General features: G+C 44.8%; 1 protein-coding gene across 14 annotated transcripts in view; it reads right to left on the reverse strand.

Moving 5' to 3' along the window:
- TNC (tenascin C) overlaps positions 1-17,311 on the reverse strand; it is a 102,481-nt gene that overhangs the window by 29,580 nt on the left and 55,590 nt on the right. For 2 of the 14 annotated variants that reach the window (XM_070795365.1, XM_070795367.1), the window contains one exon: positions 272-544. In XM_070795365.1, coding sequence (XP_070651466.1) covers positions 272-544 — 273 coding nt within the window. Of the gene's footprint in view, positions 1-271; positions 545-2,066; positions 2,340-5,820; positions 6,097-8,714; positions 8,988-10,261; positions 10,535-12,804; positions 13,078-15,958; positions 16,232-16,818; positions 17,092-17,311 lie in introns of all 14 variants that reach the window. The other 12 variants (XM_070795352.1, XM_070795355.1, XM_070795354.1 and 9 more) reach the window with 12 other exon arrangements.

Genomic DNA, 17,311 nt, shown 5'->3' on the forward strand with positions numbered 1-17,311 from the left:
CATTAGCTCAGCCCTTGCTATGTGCCAGGCCCTCCCTATGGGCTTTCCATGAATCATCTCATTCAATCCTCACAACACTATTAGGTAAGTGGCATCATGCTCTTTTTGCATAAACACTTAGCCATGATCACAATCACAATCATCCAGTCTATAATCAAGAGTCATGATTCAAACCCAAGCTTGTCTGCATGCAAATCTCTAATAATTTCCCAGCCCTGTGAGAAGAGGAACAGAGAACTTTTCTCTAGTCTCTCCCATTTATATATGGTACCTGTTGTTGCTATGGCAGTGACTGGCTGGGATCGCCTTCCACTGCTTATTCCATAGAGCTCAATTTCATATTCAGTGGCCTCTCTGAGACCTGTAATGTCCCTGGTTCGTTCGGGGGCAAGGAGGGTTATCTCCAGTGGCTCGGACTGCTTTTTGGTATCTCTGATTTTGAGAACAAAACTGTCGAAGACTCCTTCATCAGCTGTCCAGGACAGACGGAACCCATCTGGGGTGGCATCTGAAACCAGAAGGTTGTCAACTTCCGGCTCGGCTTCTAGAAGGGAAGAGAATGGTGGAAGGAGGAGAGAGAAGATCACTCAGCAGCCTGTGCCATAGTCTCTCTGGTGGGGGTATTGATATGCAGCCGTGTCCCGGCTCTCAGAGTGAGAAGTGTCCTGAGATACCGAAAATAAAATGATTCAACATGGACATGTCCAGTAGGTTGAGGAGAGGAGAAAGAGAGTTGATACATTCAGTACAAGTCAAGTGGGTGCTTACATGTGTGAGTTTTGTCTAAAAGCAATTCTGTAAATCCACATCTGGACTCAGCAAAGACCCCTTCCCTGCATTATTAAACAATTTCAAAGCCAGTAACTTGTTTACATTTGCTCTCTGTCTGCCAGTGGCTGAACGCCCATGTCTGCGAGACCTTCTTCTTTTCTTTTTGCAAAGACAAATAAACCAGCATTAACGATCTGTAGAGCTGCCCATGATGATACGGCTGATTATATTTCCCTTGATCTTGAGCATTTGGCTTTTAAAACATTATAAATGTTATGCTCTTTTTCTTGGAGCTGCTATACTAAAGGAGGCTCCTACTCTTGACTGGCTTGCTTTTTGTTAACCATTCAGTAAGTGTTCAGATGGTAGAACCAAGACTTGGAACCTCTTGTACTACATACTTTAGACCCAAAGTTGTGATCTTGGATTGGCTTAACTAGACAAAACTCAGTGTCAAGGTAGATTTAGACCTGAGTTTCCCAAAGTACACTCAGAGCAAACTGTACCTGTTTGATCATCATTCATTGTCAAATAAATGTGGGAAAATTTCCTGGGTAAGCCCCTCTTGGAGAGAAGCATGCACTTTACAATGTTCTCTAGAGCTTTGTGGTCAAGGATCTGTAACTCAGTGTTTCAGAAATTTATTTGAACATGGAACTTCTTTATTAAGTAGGACCTCTGAATATGGAGTTAGTTCCCTCTAGAAAGACTTTGGGAAACACAGATTTTTGACTGTTAAAGTTGTTCATGCTATATTTCTCTAGGAATTATGAGTGTGCTGAAAATGATGGATTTAGTCTGTGTTGAAGAATCTCAATGATATTAGTGTTTACCAGTATAAGTTCACAGTTGGTTTTCCAATGACAAGCCCACCTGGCAAGTTTGGCAAGACCACAGTTGAGGCTTTGAGATGACAAATGCAGTAAATAAGTTTTTGAAATATACTCCTTGGTATATTTCTCTTGAGAAGGCTGAAACGTAGCTGGGGACCAGCCGGATGAACACAGAGGAGGGTAACACACAAGAGCTACAGACAAGATGCGGTCAAAGGATTCGGGACACCTAGTGGAGACATTTCGACCTTCTCGTTTCTGGAGTGGGAGGAAAGGAGCACTCGTTAGAGACGTGAGACGAGAGACAGTGCTGGGGGTGGGGGTGGAGACACAAAGACTAGGCCACATCTATGGATTAAGTAGGAAACATGGACAAGAGTGTTAAAACCATGGCGGTCTCATAGATGGATTACATGGAGGGAACTGGGAAGAGGAGAAAATGGCTCACTTGAGCCAAAATACCTGTAATAATCTCAGCCCTCAAGGGCTTGGTTTGGCGCCCTTGGGTGAAGCCAGAGACCATGACCTCATAGCCAATGCCAGTTATAAGGCCTCTGAGCTCCAGCTTCCTCTGGGTTCCTGAAAGGGTGAATTCCTGGGGGTCCAGCAGCTTCCCAGAATCCACCACCGTGACTAGGAAGCTGTCAAAGGCATTCTCCGATGCCATCCAGGAAACTGTGAACCCGTAGGGATTAATGTCGGAAATGGTTAGGTTTTCCAGAAGGGGCAGGGCCTCTGAAAGAAGGGAGGGGTGAAAAGAACTCAGGTTAGCGGCGCTGACTCTGCCAGGACAGCACAAGTCTCCACAAAAACTGATGAGATGCACAATCAATCATCAAACGTGTTAATGTGCTCAGAAAATGCATTTTTGGTAAGAGCTTATCAGTTGCCAGGTGCCATCGTCTTGTGTAGATCTCTTAACAAGTCTCTGAGATGGACGTCATTCCCACGATACAGGTAAGAAAGCCGAGCTTCAGAAGAAGTTGACTGACTTGGCCAAAGTCGCAGGGCTAGTATGTGACAGCACAAGGCTCTAGCTGGGTCTGACTCCAAAGGCCATGGATTTTTCCCAAGAAAACTGAATATCTTGTAATGGGTTTGGACTCCTTTGTCTATTTCCCACTAACTTATGGTCTTGAAGAAAATCAGCTTATTTATTTTTAAAACATACTCCCTTTTTAGTGTATTTTATATGTTTTTATTCCACTGCTAGATCTTATTTAGCATTAAGTTGACCAGGCCAGTTAGTGATGTATATCCTCACCAGCTGAGATAAAGGGATGAGGTAAGATTTTCTTGTGTGTCCAAATTTAACCAATTATGATTATGGCATATACTAAGATTTGTTAATTTTGTTTTCCTGGATAAAGGTAGGATCTTCAGTAAATTCTGTCATTATTTGTTCGTTCAGTCACCAAACATGTGTCTCTGGTCCTCTTATCCCATAGGTACCAAAGGGTCTTTTTCCACATTGGAATTCCCCACAGGAGTGAGCTTGTATCAACTGGACTTCTGTTAATAATTCTCAACTGACAAGGCTTCACATCCATTATCCTATTGAACCCTCATAATGACACTGTAAGTAGATATTACTATCCTCTCTTCGCACCTATGACAACACAGTAAGCAGAGAGGTCAGGGATTTCTCCATGACCCAGTAGTAAAGGGACTTCCCAGGTGGTGTAGTGGTAAAGAACCCGCCTGCCGATGCAGGACACGTAAAAGTCATGAATTCAATCCCTGGGTCAGGAAGATCCCCTGGAGGAGGGCCTGGCAACACACTCCAGTGCTCTTGCCTGGAGAATCCCATGGACAGAGAAGCCTGGAAGGGTACGGTTCATGGGGTCACAAAGAGCTGGGCACGACTAGACGACTCAGTGAGCGACATATCCACTAGGTGGCTGAGCTGAGATCCAGCCTAGGTCATCTGACGCCAGGTTCAGTGTTTTTTCCATACCCTAAGCCAAAGTCTAATTAGTCAACCCCATTGGTGCTGGCAAGACCTGCGGCATGAGCAGGGGCGCTGGAGAAGGCCCAGGGCCTTCCCTCCAGTAAAACAAAACACAGCAAGAGCGCGTGTGTTTATTTTTATCAGAGCGTGTACGGGGGGTGGGAATTCCATGGCCAAGGGTGCTTTAGCCACATCTAGTTTAGAGCCTGTTATTTCACCGAAGCTAAATGGAAACATTCAAAGAGATAAATGACCTTATACTAATGCCCAGAGTCTAATACGTGGAATGTAAAGGAAAACGTTTTAAAAAGACATGTGTGGTGACTGAATGAACAAGTGAATGAATGCCCTCACCCCTTAAGCAGAGATTAAGTTTTGTCACAGCTTGGATTTCCTGTACTTATTTTGAACTGCGTGGTGTTTGTCTTGAGGCTTTAAAAAAAAAACAAAACAAATGAAGATCTACTCTAAATCATAACTCTATCAAAGGCAAAGATGAAATCACATACACTGCGCTGACAGGCTCCTTTGTCTGCAAGACAAGGGTCTCAAATTCTGCTGCAGAACTTTGTTTGGATACGTGGCGCCTTTCTCTGATAACTGGCCTCTGTGAACTTCCAGGCCATCAAAGCAGAGAATTCCAGTGAACAGGAGGGCATTCAGGCTAATTAGTCCATCAAGGGCTTGCTATTTACAGTCCCTCGTGTTCAGGGTTTTTTTTTAATTTCTTTTAAAAATATGCTTCTTTTAAACTGCAGAGTCTTTTCACATCCAGGATTAGCTGAGACAATATTGTAACTGGATCCAGGATTCCCTAAACCAGCTCTCCCAGCCCCTTTTTCTTCTCTCTGTTCTGTGGGAGACCCTGCAAGAAGCTGCAAGTAAGGGCCTGAGGATCTGCATCAGGGCATACTTTCCCTCCGGGGCGGTGAAGTTCTCAGTCATCTGTCTGTCTGTTCCTTGCCCTGCCCCACTAAGGAATGACCATGTTCTGCATTTGAAGACAGGACAGTTGAATTCACATTAGACAACTGTACAGAAAACATTACCTCTCTTTGATCTTACAGTAAAAAAAAAAACGTAGTGTTCTCTTAAAAATAATAGGAAAAGTCATGACTGCCAGATCTATTGTTTCTATCTAGGCTGTTGCTTTTATTTATTTATTGTATTGTTGTTGCTGCTTATCTTTAAGAACCTACTTTTCTCATACTGTTGGGAGACAGAGGAAAGGACTCAGCATCTGTAAAATGCCGCGTGGATGCCAGGCAGTTACATTTCACCATATCCATTAAATCCTGAAACTGTCAGAGGTGCCTGTTAGTATTCTATTTTCATACATGTGAGAGTGGGGTTTCAGAGAAGTTAAGAGCTGGTCAAGGTCATGTAGTTAAAAAGATGTGGGAGAGAATTAGAAACCACATAGGCCTGATCTCAAGATTCTCACTCTTTTAGGAAACCTATGCTGCCTCCAATTAAATACTTAGCTGATCTTATTGATATATCTTATTTATGTCAATAAATAGCAATTTATAGCAATTTGGACCTCAAGAGACGCCTGGTTTCATGTGAAAATCAGCCAGCAAAGTTGGTCTCCTAAAAATGATCATTAGTGGAAAGCAAGAGACTTCTAAATGTTTTCTGAGGCTTTGCAGGTTAGAGATTTGGTAAATTGACACCCCTTTCAGCCTTTGCCATTGATTGAGGATAATTTCAGGAAAGGGAATAGAAAACCATTTCTTTATGTAATTCAAAGAGAAGAAGTCGAGTTCAATAAATAGATCGGGTGTAATTAAAACTGGGATTTGTCTGCTCTAAGGTTGAACCTTCCTTAATCTGTTGTAGATGTCAATTTTAAAAAGTAACCCCTTTATGGAAGAAAAAGTAAATCATTTTATTTCTGGGGCAGGTAGTTTATGGGCTGCTTTACCTAGCATGATTTATGGGCAAAATTCCTGCCTTGGGCCATTACCAACTTAAAACTCACTCTCCAGCCAGAATCTCCAAATTGTGAATCAGACAGCCTATAAAACTGGGCACAGAATTCCTTGGAAGCTTTATACGACTGTTGAGTCTACCATCTTCATTTCCTAAGAGTGGCTGTGAAGGGTCTCTCTTGGAAATAGCACTTGCTCTGTTTTCATGTAGAAGTTCACATATGGAATCAAGACTATACTGGGGGTTGAATTTCCCTTTAGAACGCCTATCCCCTTTCCTCCCTTCCCCAGTTTAGAATTCCGAACAAAACCAGAGCCTTTGAAAGAGTACCTGTCACGACAAAGGCAGTGAGGGGCCTGCTGGAGCCCCCAGCCCAGGTGGTCCCTGCCACACTAACGTCATAGCCAGTGTTCGCCACCAAGCCCGTGACGTGAGCGTGCTGTGCGTCTCCTGAGACTGTGAACTGCTGGGGCTCGTGCAGCGAGTGAGAATCGCTGACATTGATAACAATCTTTGCAAAAGGCCCAGCTTGAGTGGTCCATGACACGTTGAAGCTGTCAGGAGTGATATTGCTAAGGACTAGTGTGCCCAACTGTGGCTCTGGCTCTAGGGGGAAAGGAACAGGGGCAGAGAGAAAGAGAGACACATTATTAGAGGGAGCAGACGATTTCTCCAGCATGTAGCCATGGAACATGAAAGTATCAATCCCTCCAAATATTTGCTGAAAGGTAGCGAATCAAGCTTTGTCCATACCTGCATCGGTCATAAAGCTAGGAAATATACCAGTTTCTCTACAGGTGTGGATTTGCCTTTTTTTTTTTTTAAGTAGAGACGCGACCATTTGCTGGTCATGTATAAAGAAAAGTCAAGAAGCCATTATAGCAGTAGATAGAATTATTGTAAAGATGTATTAAGAGTACATCTTCTAAGGTTTGTGATGGGACACTAGCTCTGTGAGATGTTCCAAGACAAGATAGCTTCACATTATATTGAATAATATATCTCACCCTAGAGATTCTTGAAGTATACTAGCATTTTAAAGGAATGCCGGTTCTGTAAAGAAACCTACTTAATTTCATTTAGCCCAGCATTTCATAGTGCTACCCTGGTGGCTCAGATGGTAAAGAATCCACCTGAAATGCGGGAGACCTGAGTTTGATCCCTAGGTGGGAAAGATCCCCTGGAGGAGGGCATGGCAGTCCACTCCAGTATTCTTGCCTGGAGAATCCTCATGGACAGAGCCTGGCAGGCTACAGTCCATGAGGTCGCAGAGTCAGACACGACTGAGTGACTAAGCAGAGCATTTCATTAACTTATTGATGAATGGATACCCTATCTGAGGAATAGTCTCTGAACATCTCAAGTTGCTGGTGTGCCACTGAGCATGCCTTAGAAAACGCTATTTTGGAATTTCCTGATTTAGTCTTTGATCTGTTTGGATTGTAGAAATTAAAGGTTAATATCCACACAAGAGAAATCCTTTGTAGTATTCAGAAACCCAAATGTATGCACCATGTAGAAAATCTACATCTCACTCTGAGTACTATAAAGGTGAAGCTGTCTTCTACTCAAAAATCCCTGGTATATGTAAAAGTTAAAGGAAAACTTGAAGTTGGACTTTGTGTTTTCTGATATGAAATTCACTTATTGGTTAATTTGGAAAGATGGATTGTTCCACTAAGGTTAAGTTTCTCTTGTCGCTTAAAATCTAGATGATCTGTGATGAGAACAGCTTGTCTTTAATGTAGGGGGACTACAGTATTAGTTTCAGCTGAGACGTATGTGGTCTGGCCACCTAAATGCACATTTATTAAATAATACTGACATTAAAATAAGTTCAACCCAGACGTATTTTAGAGAGAAGCGACAGTCCAGGATAATTGCGATACTAGGATTAGCATTTAGTGTTGGGAAGAAGCAAACTCTTTCTTCCAAGGACTCAGATATTGTTTTGCTGTAGCTCCAGGATTTGGAGGAAAGAAGGGGCTCATTTGGATAAACTTTAAGTGGACAACTGCAGAGCGTAACTCGAAGCCATGAAGTCTCAAAGGACAAATGGATCTGGCTCAGAGGCAGAGTGTAGCCAGAAGTAATGTCATGGGATTTCCTACTTAGCAATTAGATTGAGAAGTTAACGATGCTACAGCCTTCAGCTACAGCATTGGCAAATTACCTCAACCACAGAAAAAGTGAAATCCTCCGATGAATCTCTGTCTGCTTTTTCCTTATATGTTGCTGTGGAAGGAATCTCCCGAATTAAGGATGAATGTTAGGACTCTTCCTATGCTACCAGACGGAAACTGGCAATGCCGACACATTAACAATCATGCAGAATAAGACTTGGGTTTTCAAGGTCAGCTGAACCTCTAACTGTCTCCCAAAGGATGCAACCAAGCTGAAAAGTGAGATGCAAGAAGAAACTCAGAGAATGGTAGTGAGGGTCCAGTCAGCGTTCCATGCAAGCTAGGGATGTTTTTCTGTTACCACGTCTAACCCTTTGAAACAACTTCTTGGCATGCTGTCCCCTTCTGGGAAAAACAAACATTTCCAAAAACCTCATACTCCGAATGTTTACCGCATGCACCAAGATTTGGATAAGATGACAGATGAAAGGAAGACTCTGCCACTCTGTTATAGATATCAGTGGATGACAAAGCATGCTTGACAGAGTCAGTGTCAAAAAGAGCAGTCTCTAGGGAACACAAGCAAATAAAAGTTCTCAAGAACAAGATGAGACCACTGGGTCCTCTCTTGTGAGTCTCGGGTGTGCTTTGGGGTGTTTTTCTCCGCATGCTAGTAACTCCACTTTTAAAAGCTTGGTGGAGAGAAAGAGAATGTGGATCTCTGTGACCAAGGAATCAATAAGGGCATGCACACACTCCTTTAAACAAGACATGGGAAAACTGATTAGAAAGACCACAAGCAGATGATCATGTTCAAGAGCAGATCAGAGGATGGTTTAGAAATTCAACCAAGGCACGTTAGGTTAACTCTCTACAGACAATGCCAGATGTGAGCAGATATTTAGGAAAAAGAGGTTGACACCGAAGTTCCTTAATTTGGGGTGAGAGATTTTCTTTTAAAGTTCTAGTCGGGGTGGTTCTCTCAAATTTGAGAAGGATCTAGAGGAATAGAAGGGTGAAAAGTGGGTCGAAGGTGATTTCGGGGGGAATCCTCTTCAGAGGAAGTTCACCAGACAGTGAAGAGCCCATCATGGGAAATACCTGTGGTTGCTTGGACCATCAGGGTCTGAGCATGCTGCCTGCCAATCAGCCCGTGGAGGTGGGCAGTGTAATCAGAAGAAGCTTTGAGGTTGGTGATGACAAAGCTGCGAGACGCCGCAGGCAGAGAATGGACCACCGTCTCCTGGAGGGGGTCAGAATTCCTAACTTCTACAAGGAAGCTATCAAAGGCAGACTCCTGAGCTTTCCATGAGATGGCCACACTGCCCGAAGTCACATTTGAGACAGTGAGGTGGCTAAGGAGAGGCTCAGCTACTAAAGTGAGAAGAAAAAAAAAGAAAATACAAACAGCATGTCAATGTAAAACTCTGTTAGGTCAAAATCAAAACATGTAAGACTAAATCCATCAAGTTTTAACCTTTACCCTCTGATAAAGGAACTTGCCCTTTTTTGAAAACCAACTTGAGCCATGAGAAAGAAATACATGTGTTTGATTTCTGTAGGTTTTGATGAACTTTCATCTGGTTGGGATGAGAATGAGGTACTGCTGGCTAGCTCACTGTTTTTCCCGCGGTCCATGCTGATAACAATTTGTAGTCTCATGCAGAATGAGGACAGACCCTCCCTCAGCCTCGGGCAACTTAAAATGAGGGAGTTTGGATACTGCAATGTTAATCCTTTTCTTGAATTCTCCTAGAATATGGGAACATTTTTGTGAGAAGAAGAGAATCTCCTGTTTACTCCACAAATGACTTTTAATTTCAGTCTGTGATATCTAATTTTATCTGTCAGGAGAAGGCATTGTCCAAAAATGTGCTAAGAATGCTATTTTGAAATGGACAAGGCTCTCCTTGTTGAATTCACGTAAAATTGTCTTTTGCTGCATGCCAGAGAGCATCTCTGATAGTGTGCATGTCACAGATAACACAGACTTGCTGAGGGCAGGTCACTCTTCAGTTAACCAAGTTCCATATATAAACACACCTACTCTGTTTCTGCCATCTGCCATTCACTGTTCTGGGAGCAAGCCAGCATGTTCTGGTCTTTTCTTCTAGAGGTAGCCTTGGAATTGGGGTGGTCTGAATAGCGTGACTTCCTCCTACACTCCTCTGATGAATAACCTTTGCTGACTGTCCTCACTTTCCCAATTCAATTCCCAAGTCCTCATTCAATCATTGGAATATTGGGGTTTGGGGAACTCAAAGGCACTGGGAAGACAAAAGCCATCATATAACATGCAATATACTTTTTAAGACCTCTTTGACCAATATAGACATCTTCCCAAGTCAAGAACAGCTCTCATCAGAGGTTTTTTGTTACTGAGGAAGAGAATTCTTTTTTCCAGATTCAGCTTGGCAATCTGGGCCACACTATATATTATGCTGGAAATGGCTTGGTCAGTGATAAAGTAGGAAAGTCACCATGTGGGCTGCTGCTGGAAGAGAGGCATGGTCAACAGTGCTCCAGGCTAGTGTCAGGGAACAGTTGCTGCCCTGTGACCTGGGCTTCCGTGGGAGTGAAGGAGTGGCTTCATCCTGCAAAAAAGACTCCGGAGAGAGGGCGTTAGGAATGGGCGAATGTGCGTGTACCTGTGCTGGCCGTGGCACTGATGGTTTTGGTCTGCATGCTGGGAGCGAGTCCAGAGAGGTAGACAATAAAGTCATTACTAGGGCGGAGCCCTGAGATGTGGGCTGTTCGTTCAGCACCAGAGACGTTATATTCCATGGTCTCCAGGAACCTATTGGAATCAATAATTTCAACGGTAAAGGTCTCGAAGGCACCATCAGTAGCGGTCCAGGAGAGATTGAAACTCTCAGAAGTGATGTCGGAAACACTTAAGTTTCCAAGTTCAGGTTCTCTGGCTGAAAAAGGAGGGGTAGGAGAGAAGAAACAAATAAATCTGAATTAGTCACGGGCTTGGGTTTTAAGACTGTAGTTGTTAATAGCTGAGTAGAAAGATCTGCCAGTGCAGGGTCAGGGCAAAATGAAGCAACGAAGCAATGTTACCAGTCAGTGCCAATAGGAGAGAAAAGGGGGATTTGTTAAAAGGAAAAATGTAAAAAGGAAGGTATAGCAAGTAGATTTGCCTGCTCTGGAGCTGCCACACCTGATCAGGGCCTGCCTGAGATCTGGCCTGAGTGAGAAGACAGGCTCAGTGTTGGCGGCAGGAACTGCTCTGCTGAGGCCCCAGTGCTTCTGGGAGCCGCACCTCAGGGATGCTGGCCGTCCGTCAAAAGATACGAGTGCTGGCAGCTTTCAGCCTCTTAAATTGCACTCAGGAGACCATGTGCACTTGCTTCCCGCCAGCAGGCAGATATCCTCTGCTTTGAGGGAGTTCCCATCTATTCAGATGATGACTAAATAATTCTGATGCCATTCCCCTCCCACGGTGGTACCTTGAGGCTTCTGATTTTGTGACTTAAAGGGAATTGGCAATTTGTCAGTGTGATTCTTCGTACTTCTGACAAGGGCCAGCTGTTCTCAGATTCTGTTAAAATAGCTTGTCCTTTCTTAACTGCTTCTCCGGGGGCCAAGAAGGCTAGTATCGCCTTGCCAACGGAGAGAGCTGAGCCAGGATGAGGCCATCAGGCAGTCCTGTCCGGCCAAGAAGTAACATTTTGTCTCAATGCTTTTCTGAGCAACAGGAATAAAACATGCAGAGGGCAGGCAGGAGCAGGGTTTGCAAAGCTAGTATTGTCTCTCTAGCAGGGCAGGAGAAAGCTCTCCCTTCCCAAGAGATCTGATGAAATGCAGACCAGATGGAATTATGGTTCTTCCTCCCCACAGACCGACTCATCTGAAGCAAGCATGTTGGTATCATTATAAAGAAATAAAAAAACAAAAAACAAAACATAAAAATACTAAGAACACCCAAACCACAAGATCTACAGGAAAGATGAAAAGTGGTGGGTGATGTCTCTGCCTTCTGAGAGGGAATGGTTTATGGATGTTAGATAAAAGGGCCCCAGATCCATCCAGGGCAGCCTCAGCCCCAATTCTTAGGCATTTCAGGGTCACCATTCATGCATCAGTTGTCTGTGCTGTATGTTTGTATCAGTAAGAGTTACTGAAATGGTGTAGGCTGAAAAGGAGAACCATGTTTTTAGTAGAATCAACTAGGACATAAAAGTTCACACAAAATTTAAGCTGCAATAATTATCGGAAAATGGGAAAGGCATATTCAAAATCAAACTAACCAGCCTCTGCTTAACTTCAGACCAATGGAGGCACAAACCAGGGCCGGGGGGGGCTGTGCTCTTGAGCAAGGTCCAGGGAAACACTGAATGCTCTGTCATGGGCACAGACTGATGAGCACACTAAAATGCACCCTCCTGGGTCTGGGCGGAGAGTGCGCCATCCAAAGGCCAACAGTCCGGGAGCGGCTCTTCATTAAAAGAACAGAAAGGGCATCGGATCTTTGACATTCGTAGCCTGGGACATTCATCGCTTCAAACGCTGCTGTGTGTACTTCTGCTAATGAATGGCTTTTTCTTTGGTACAGTCTCCAGTCATAATTATGTGATCTTTTTCTTTTCTTTTCTGGTCTAGCTATTTGCTAATTGTATGTTCTAACAATGACTCAGTATCTGAGAGAACTGCTCGGAGGAGGGTAATTCAGTTCTTTTATTACACTCAGTTCATTTTAGAGAAACATTTAAATTAAAACATTTCTTTTTAAATGCAAGAACCACGGTGCCCATATCCTTGAGGGATTAGGAATAGTAAAGCACCATTTTCAACTTGCAACAAAAAGACTCTAAAGTAAATAACATGTGCTCCACCAGAACTCACTCGTGGGAAGGTTGGCTTCTGGTTTCATCCAACCGCGAGGGAAGAGAACGGAGACCATCAAGCTGGCTCATGAAATGGAAAGCTGTCATTCAAAAGAGGTGCAGTTACAGGACTAGACAGGTTAGGTCTGGGAGAGGTTAGAGGTCAGAAAAGGCCACATTTGCACGTACATTCCTGAGATGTCAAAGGCATCTGGACCAAGGCACAGCCCACGGGCAGGCTCTGAGCATGCAAGTTCAGCAGCTAATGGGCACATGGGAAGGACTTAGGTATGGATGCAAGCTGACTCCTCGCACGATCTCTTGGAGAGAAATCACCCTGGACAGGGAGAACAAGGTACCTGTGGAGGCCTCAGCAGAGAGCACTGGGGTCCTATAGCCCCGGATCACCCCGTGGATGGTGACTCTGTAAGGGGTGGCGGCCTTCAGGCCCGGGATGTCCACAGCCCGCATGTTCCCTGGCACCGTGAGGTTCTGAGCCGCCTCCACCCTGTTGGCCTCCTGCGCCTGAATGACAAAGTGCTCAAAGGCCTGATCAGCTGCGGTCCAGTTGAGTCTGAGGCCATCCCAGCCAGCCTCAGTCACGACTAAGTCTCCCAGCTGGGGGAGCTCCGCTGAAGAAGGACAGAGAGGAATTTGTCAGTCCTGCCAACCAAACATGAGGAAGGAACGTCCCACAGCCCAGCTCTAGGGAAGACAGAAAGGGGCAAAAGGTTTTCTTGTGTTTGTGTGTGTGTGCTCATTCCTGATCTCAGGAAATTTCAGTTTGAACTGCGGTAACTGGCCACAGCTTTCTTAGGGAGATGAAGACGGTCACAAAGGGGATCATCTGTGTTGCTTATCCTTGACTTGGTGATGCCAATATTTCCCCGAATATTTTTAACCATTGACAACCCATGGGGAGGTCTCTGAGGATCATGCATGACTAGCACCTAAAAGGCCATGGAAAAGGTGGCATTGTGGGTCAGGGTAAGGGAAGTAAGAATTGGTTAAAAGTATAGGGACTTCCCTAATGGCTCAGATGGTAAAGAATCCGCTTGCAATGCAGGAGACCTGGGCTCCATTCCTGGGTCAGAAAGATCCCCTGGAGGACGAAATGGCAACCCACTCCAATGTTCTTGCCTGGAGAATCCCAGGGACGGGGGAGCCTGGTGGGCTGCCATCTATGGGGTTGCACAGAGTCAGACACGACTGAAGCGACTTAGCAGGAGCAGCAGCACGTGTATCCTCCTGTATACTTTAAAAATCGTCTCTAGATGACTTATAACACCTGATGCAATGTAAATGCTAGGTATGTAGTTACCAGCACATGGCAAATTCAAGTTTTGCTCTTTGAAGCTCCCCGGAATTCTTTCCCCTAATATTTTTGATATTGGTTAGTTGAATTTGAGAATGTGGAACCCACGGATATACAGATGTTTTGATGTTCCTCCTTGGAACTTCTTGGTCACGTGGGAGAGAATTCCCTGCTTCATCTCATTACTGAACAAAGAGAGGAGAGATCCTCTCTTTGCTGGCCACAGGCTAGCTGACTGGGTGCACAAACCATGTGCTGAATCAGGTTTGGACAAGTCTGATGTTGTATCTCCAGACTTTTCTCATCTGTCAGGGATCAAACTGTCCGTACTGAGTTCTTGGCTTGGCACGTTCCCTCCCAGCTTCTCCTGACAGCACTTTGTGTCTGAATGAAGAATGCTTGCTTCACAAATCAAGGCCCTGTGTGTGAAATGAGTGTCTACTCTTATTTAAAAGTGATTATGTTTTGCTCTGCAGATGGTGCAGAGCAGAGCCCACCATTCATTTTTCTACAATGTAGGACAGGAGGCCTGGCGTGCTGCAGTTCATGGGGTCACAAAGAGTCGGACACGACTGAGCGACTGAACTGAACAATGTGGGAAGGAAATTTAATGTAGTCATTACTGATATAGAAAGTTTGCGTTCCAAATAAGGAAAAACTCACTGCTACTCAGGATTAAATGTAATCTCCCAGCCTTTTTTTTTTTTTTTTGAGGCTGAAGTGACCATGGATTCAAAGTCAGAAAAGACAATATCTGCAAGATTTCCATCAGAAAAAGTATGAGGTACCGGTTCTCAGGTATTCCAGGATTCGGTGCTCATGGGGCTCTGGGCAAACTGGACCTTTTGGAGGGGCTGCATTTAGACTGTAGAATTGGTCCTTTTATGGAAGAACTGGGTTGGAGACATGGGTGTGGAAGGCCCTCTCCTCCTTCCCAGCTCACCAAGAAGGGCTGTTCTTGGTGGGTCTCCTTGTAAGACTGCCCACGCAAAAGGAATTCTCCTGCTAAAAACACAAAGTTTATAAACTGCAGATGTAGATCACCATACTCTGCTCTGAGATCTCATGTGTCCCAAAGGCCCCTTTTGCTCCTGTTTGGTTTGATAATATTTCAGGAAACACAGGCCATTGATAATCTGGCCAGGTAAAGTGTACTGCCACATAACTTTTCTTATACAGCTTCTAGCAAGGACCAGGTTTATTCAGTATATCTCAGCAAGAAAGACAATTCATTTAATTAGGTTATTTGGGTGGGATTAAAACACAGGGTGTGTAGAGAAGGGCATGGGCTTAGAGCCCAGCATAAAAACACTCCAGGCCAGAATACTGGAGTTGGTAGCCTTTCCCTTCTCCAGGGGATCTTCCCAACCCAGGGATCAAACCCAGGTATCCCTCATTGCAGGCAGATTCTTTACCAGCTGAGCCACAAGGGAAGCCCATAAAAACCCTAATCCCCCAAATCAGACCCATTTCTCCATGATCCTTTTAAAGCTGTTTCTAGCAACCTCATGACCAGCACAGTTTTCTGTAACAGATGGAGTTGCATATTTTCAGGGGACAAATTGAGATGAATTGTTTTTCCTCTCCAAACTGAATCTAAAACACTGAAGTCCAACATGACTGTCCTTTCTTGGAAATAGCCCTGCTTCAAGGATCTGCTAAGGAGAGAGAGACAGACTTGGCTAACTTCTGCAGATGATGATAGACCATTTCAGAGTTTATTCTGCAGTGGTCTGACTACCAGATGGATGGCCATCAGTGACTCTGAGGCCACTAATGCTAAGATTTCTCTAGAAACTTCTGACCATATTCTGTGTCACAACCCTGCTGTGTATGTTAATTATACTATGATGTGTTGCTATTGGATAAATTTAGCTATTTGCCATTCAAAATTTACTACAGAATGGGTGCCTTGCTAAGAACTCTCATCCATTACCTCATTTACTGCTCATGACAGTGTTCTGAGGTCAGAGTATTATCTCTGATTCAAAGGTGAGAAAAGAAGGCTCAGAGGTATAAAATGAGATACCCAAAGTTATTCAGCCAGTAAGGTGGAATTCCAACTCAGACCCTCTGGAGTTAGAGCTTGTGTTCATGCTGACTGCCAACAGCTTTGAGAGCAGTCCCTGACTCCTGGGGAATTTTCTCTATTCCAATGACAGGCTGGGGCCCCTGGCATAGGGAAGAGGGTTGTATACCTGTGATGACCTCCACAGCAAGGGGTTGAGTGCTGTGGTCCCTGACCTCGCCACGCAGGGTGATTGTGTAAGAGGTACCAGCCTTGAGGCCTGGAATCTCCACGGAGTGCTGGCTGCCAGGAACCGTGAGACTGTGAACTTCTTGGGGCTGGTCAGTCTCCCGGATCTTAATGACAAACCGTTCATAGATCCCATCGGGGCTGGTCCAGTGCAGTCTGAGGGCATCCCAGCTAACCCTGGTCACTGTGAGGTTCCCCAGACCTGGAACCTCCTCTGCATAAGGAGACAGAGTTGCCAAGTTACTAAAAAAAGGCAATGGCATTTTGGGATTCAGGTGAGATGGCACTGTGGCTGAGGTCGGGAGAGTTGTCTGGTTGGTATTGATCACAGATGTGTGATTCACAGCAGGTGTCGAGCACACTCTAGCTATTGGCACTGAAGCCAGGGCATTTCTAGTCAGCCTTTGTGTTTCATAGACAGTTCTCAGAATTGTTCACAACTTCCATTCTTGACATACAGATGGGGCTTCAGGGAGTTCTTTGGTGCGTTCTTAAAATGAGCTCAGATCAATTTTTTTTCCCCCATTCGCCAAGTGTGCTTTCCAACTTCTTAGATAATACGGCTGAAACTTGCTTTGAAAGAAAAGTCACCTCTTAATTTATGCAAGAGAAGAGAACATGGAGCTTTCCACGGAATTGGCTCCCATGCTAGGACTAGGACCTGGCCAAACAAGGGACAGGACCTCTGGGTGAATCATGGCACTCCCCGCTGGGGCAGGAGCGGAGCCCAGTGTAGATGAGGGAAGAGCATGGATCCCTGTTAAGTGGGAGGAAGCAAGTTAGTGAAGCAGTCTAGAGTACCTGTTAAGGCTTCAACAGAGTGAGGGGCTGTGCTGAAGTCCCGAGTGACCCCACGGATGGTGATGCTATAGTGAGTGGCTGCCTTGAGCCCAGGCAGGTCCACGGACCTCAGCCCTCCCGGGACAGTGAGGTTCTGGGCTGCCTCCTCCTTGCCAGGCTCCTGCACCTGAATGAGAAACTGCTCGTAGACCCCTTCTGGAGCCGTCCAGTTGAGTTTGAGGGCCTCCCAGCCCACCTCGGACACCGTGACCTCTCCCAAGTGGGGAGTGTCTCCTGGAGAAGGACAAAGAACTCGTTTAATGATCAAATCACACACGCCAATCCAGGGACTCTGTAATGGAAAAGCAGGCCTGACGTTACTTTTTTAAAGGAATGTGACTTTCTTTAGAGAGCCATGCATCACGCAGATTCCTAAATTTGAGAAATAGAGCCGACGGGGTGAGGTGTAGGAAAACATTCGTGATCTTATTTTATTAAGGAATTGCCTTCTCCT

Source organism: Bos indicus, chromosome 8 (genome assembly GCF_029378745.1).
Source record: "Bos indicus isolate NIAB-ARS_2022 breed Sahiwal x Tharparkar chromosome 8, NIAB-ARS_B.indTharparkar_mat_pri_1.0, whole genome shotgun sequence".
Lineage (NCBI taxonomy): Eukaryota > Metazoa > Chordata > Mammalia > Artiodactyla > Bovidae > Bos > Bos indicus.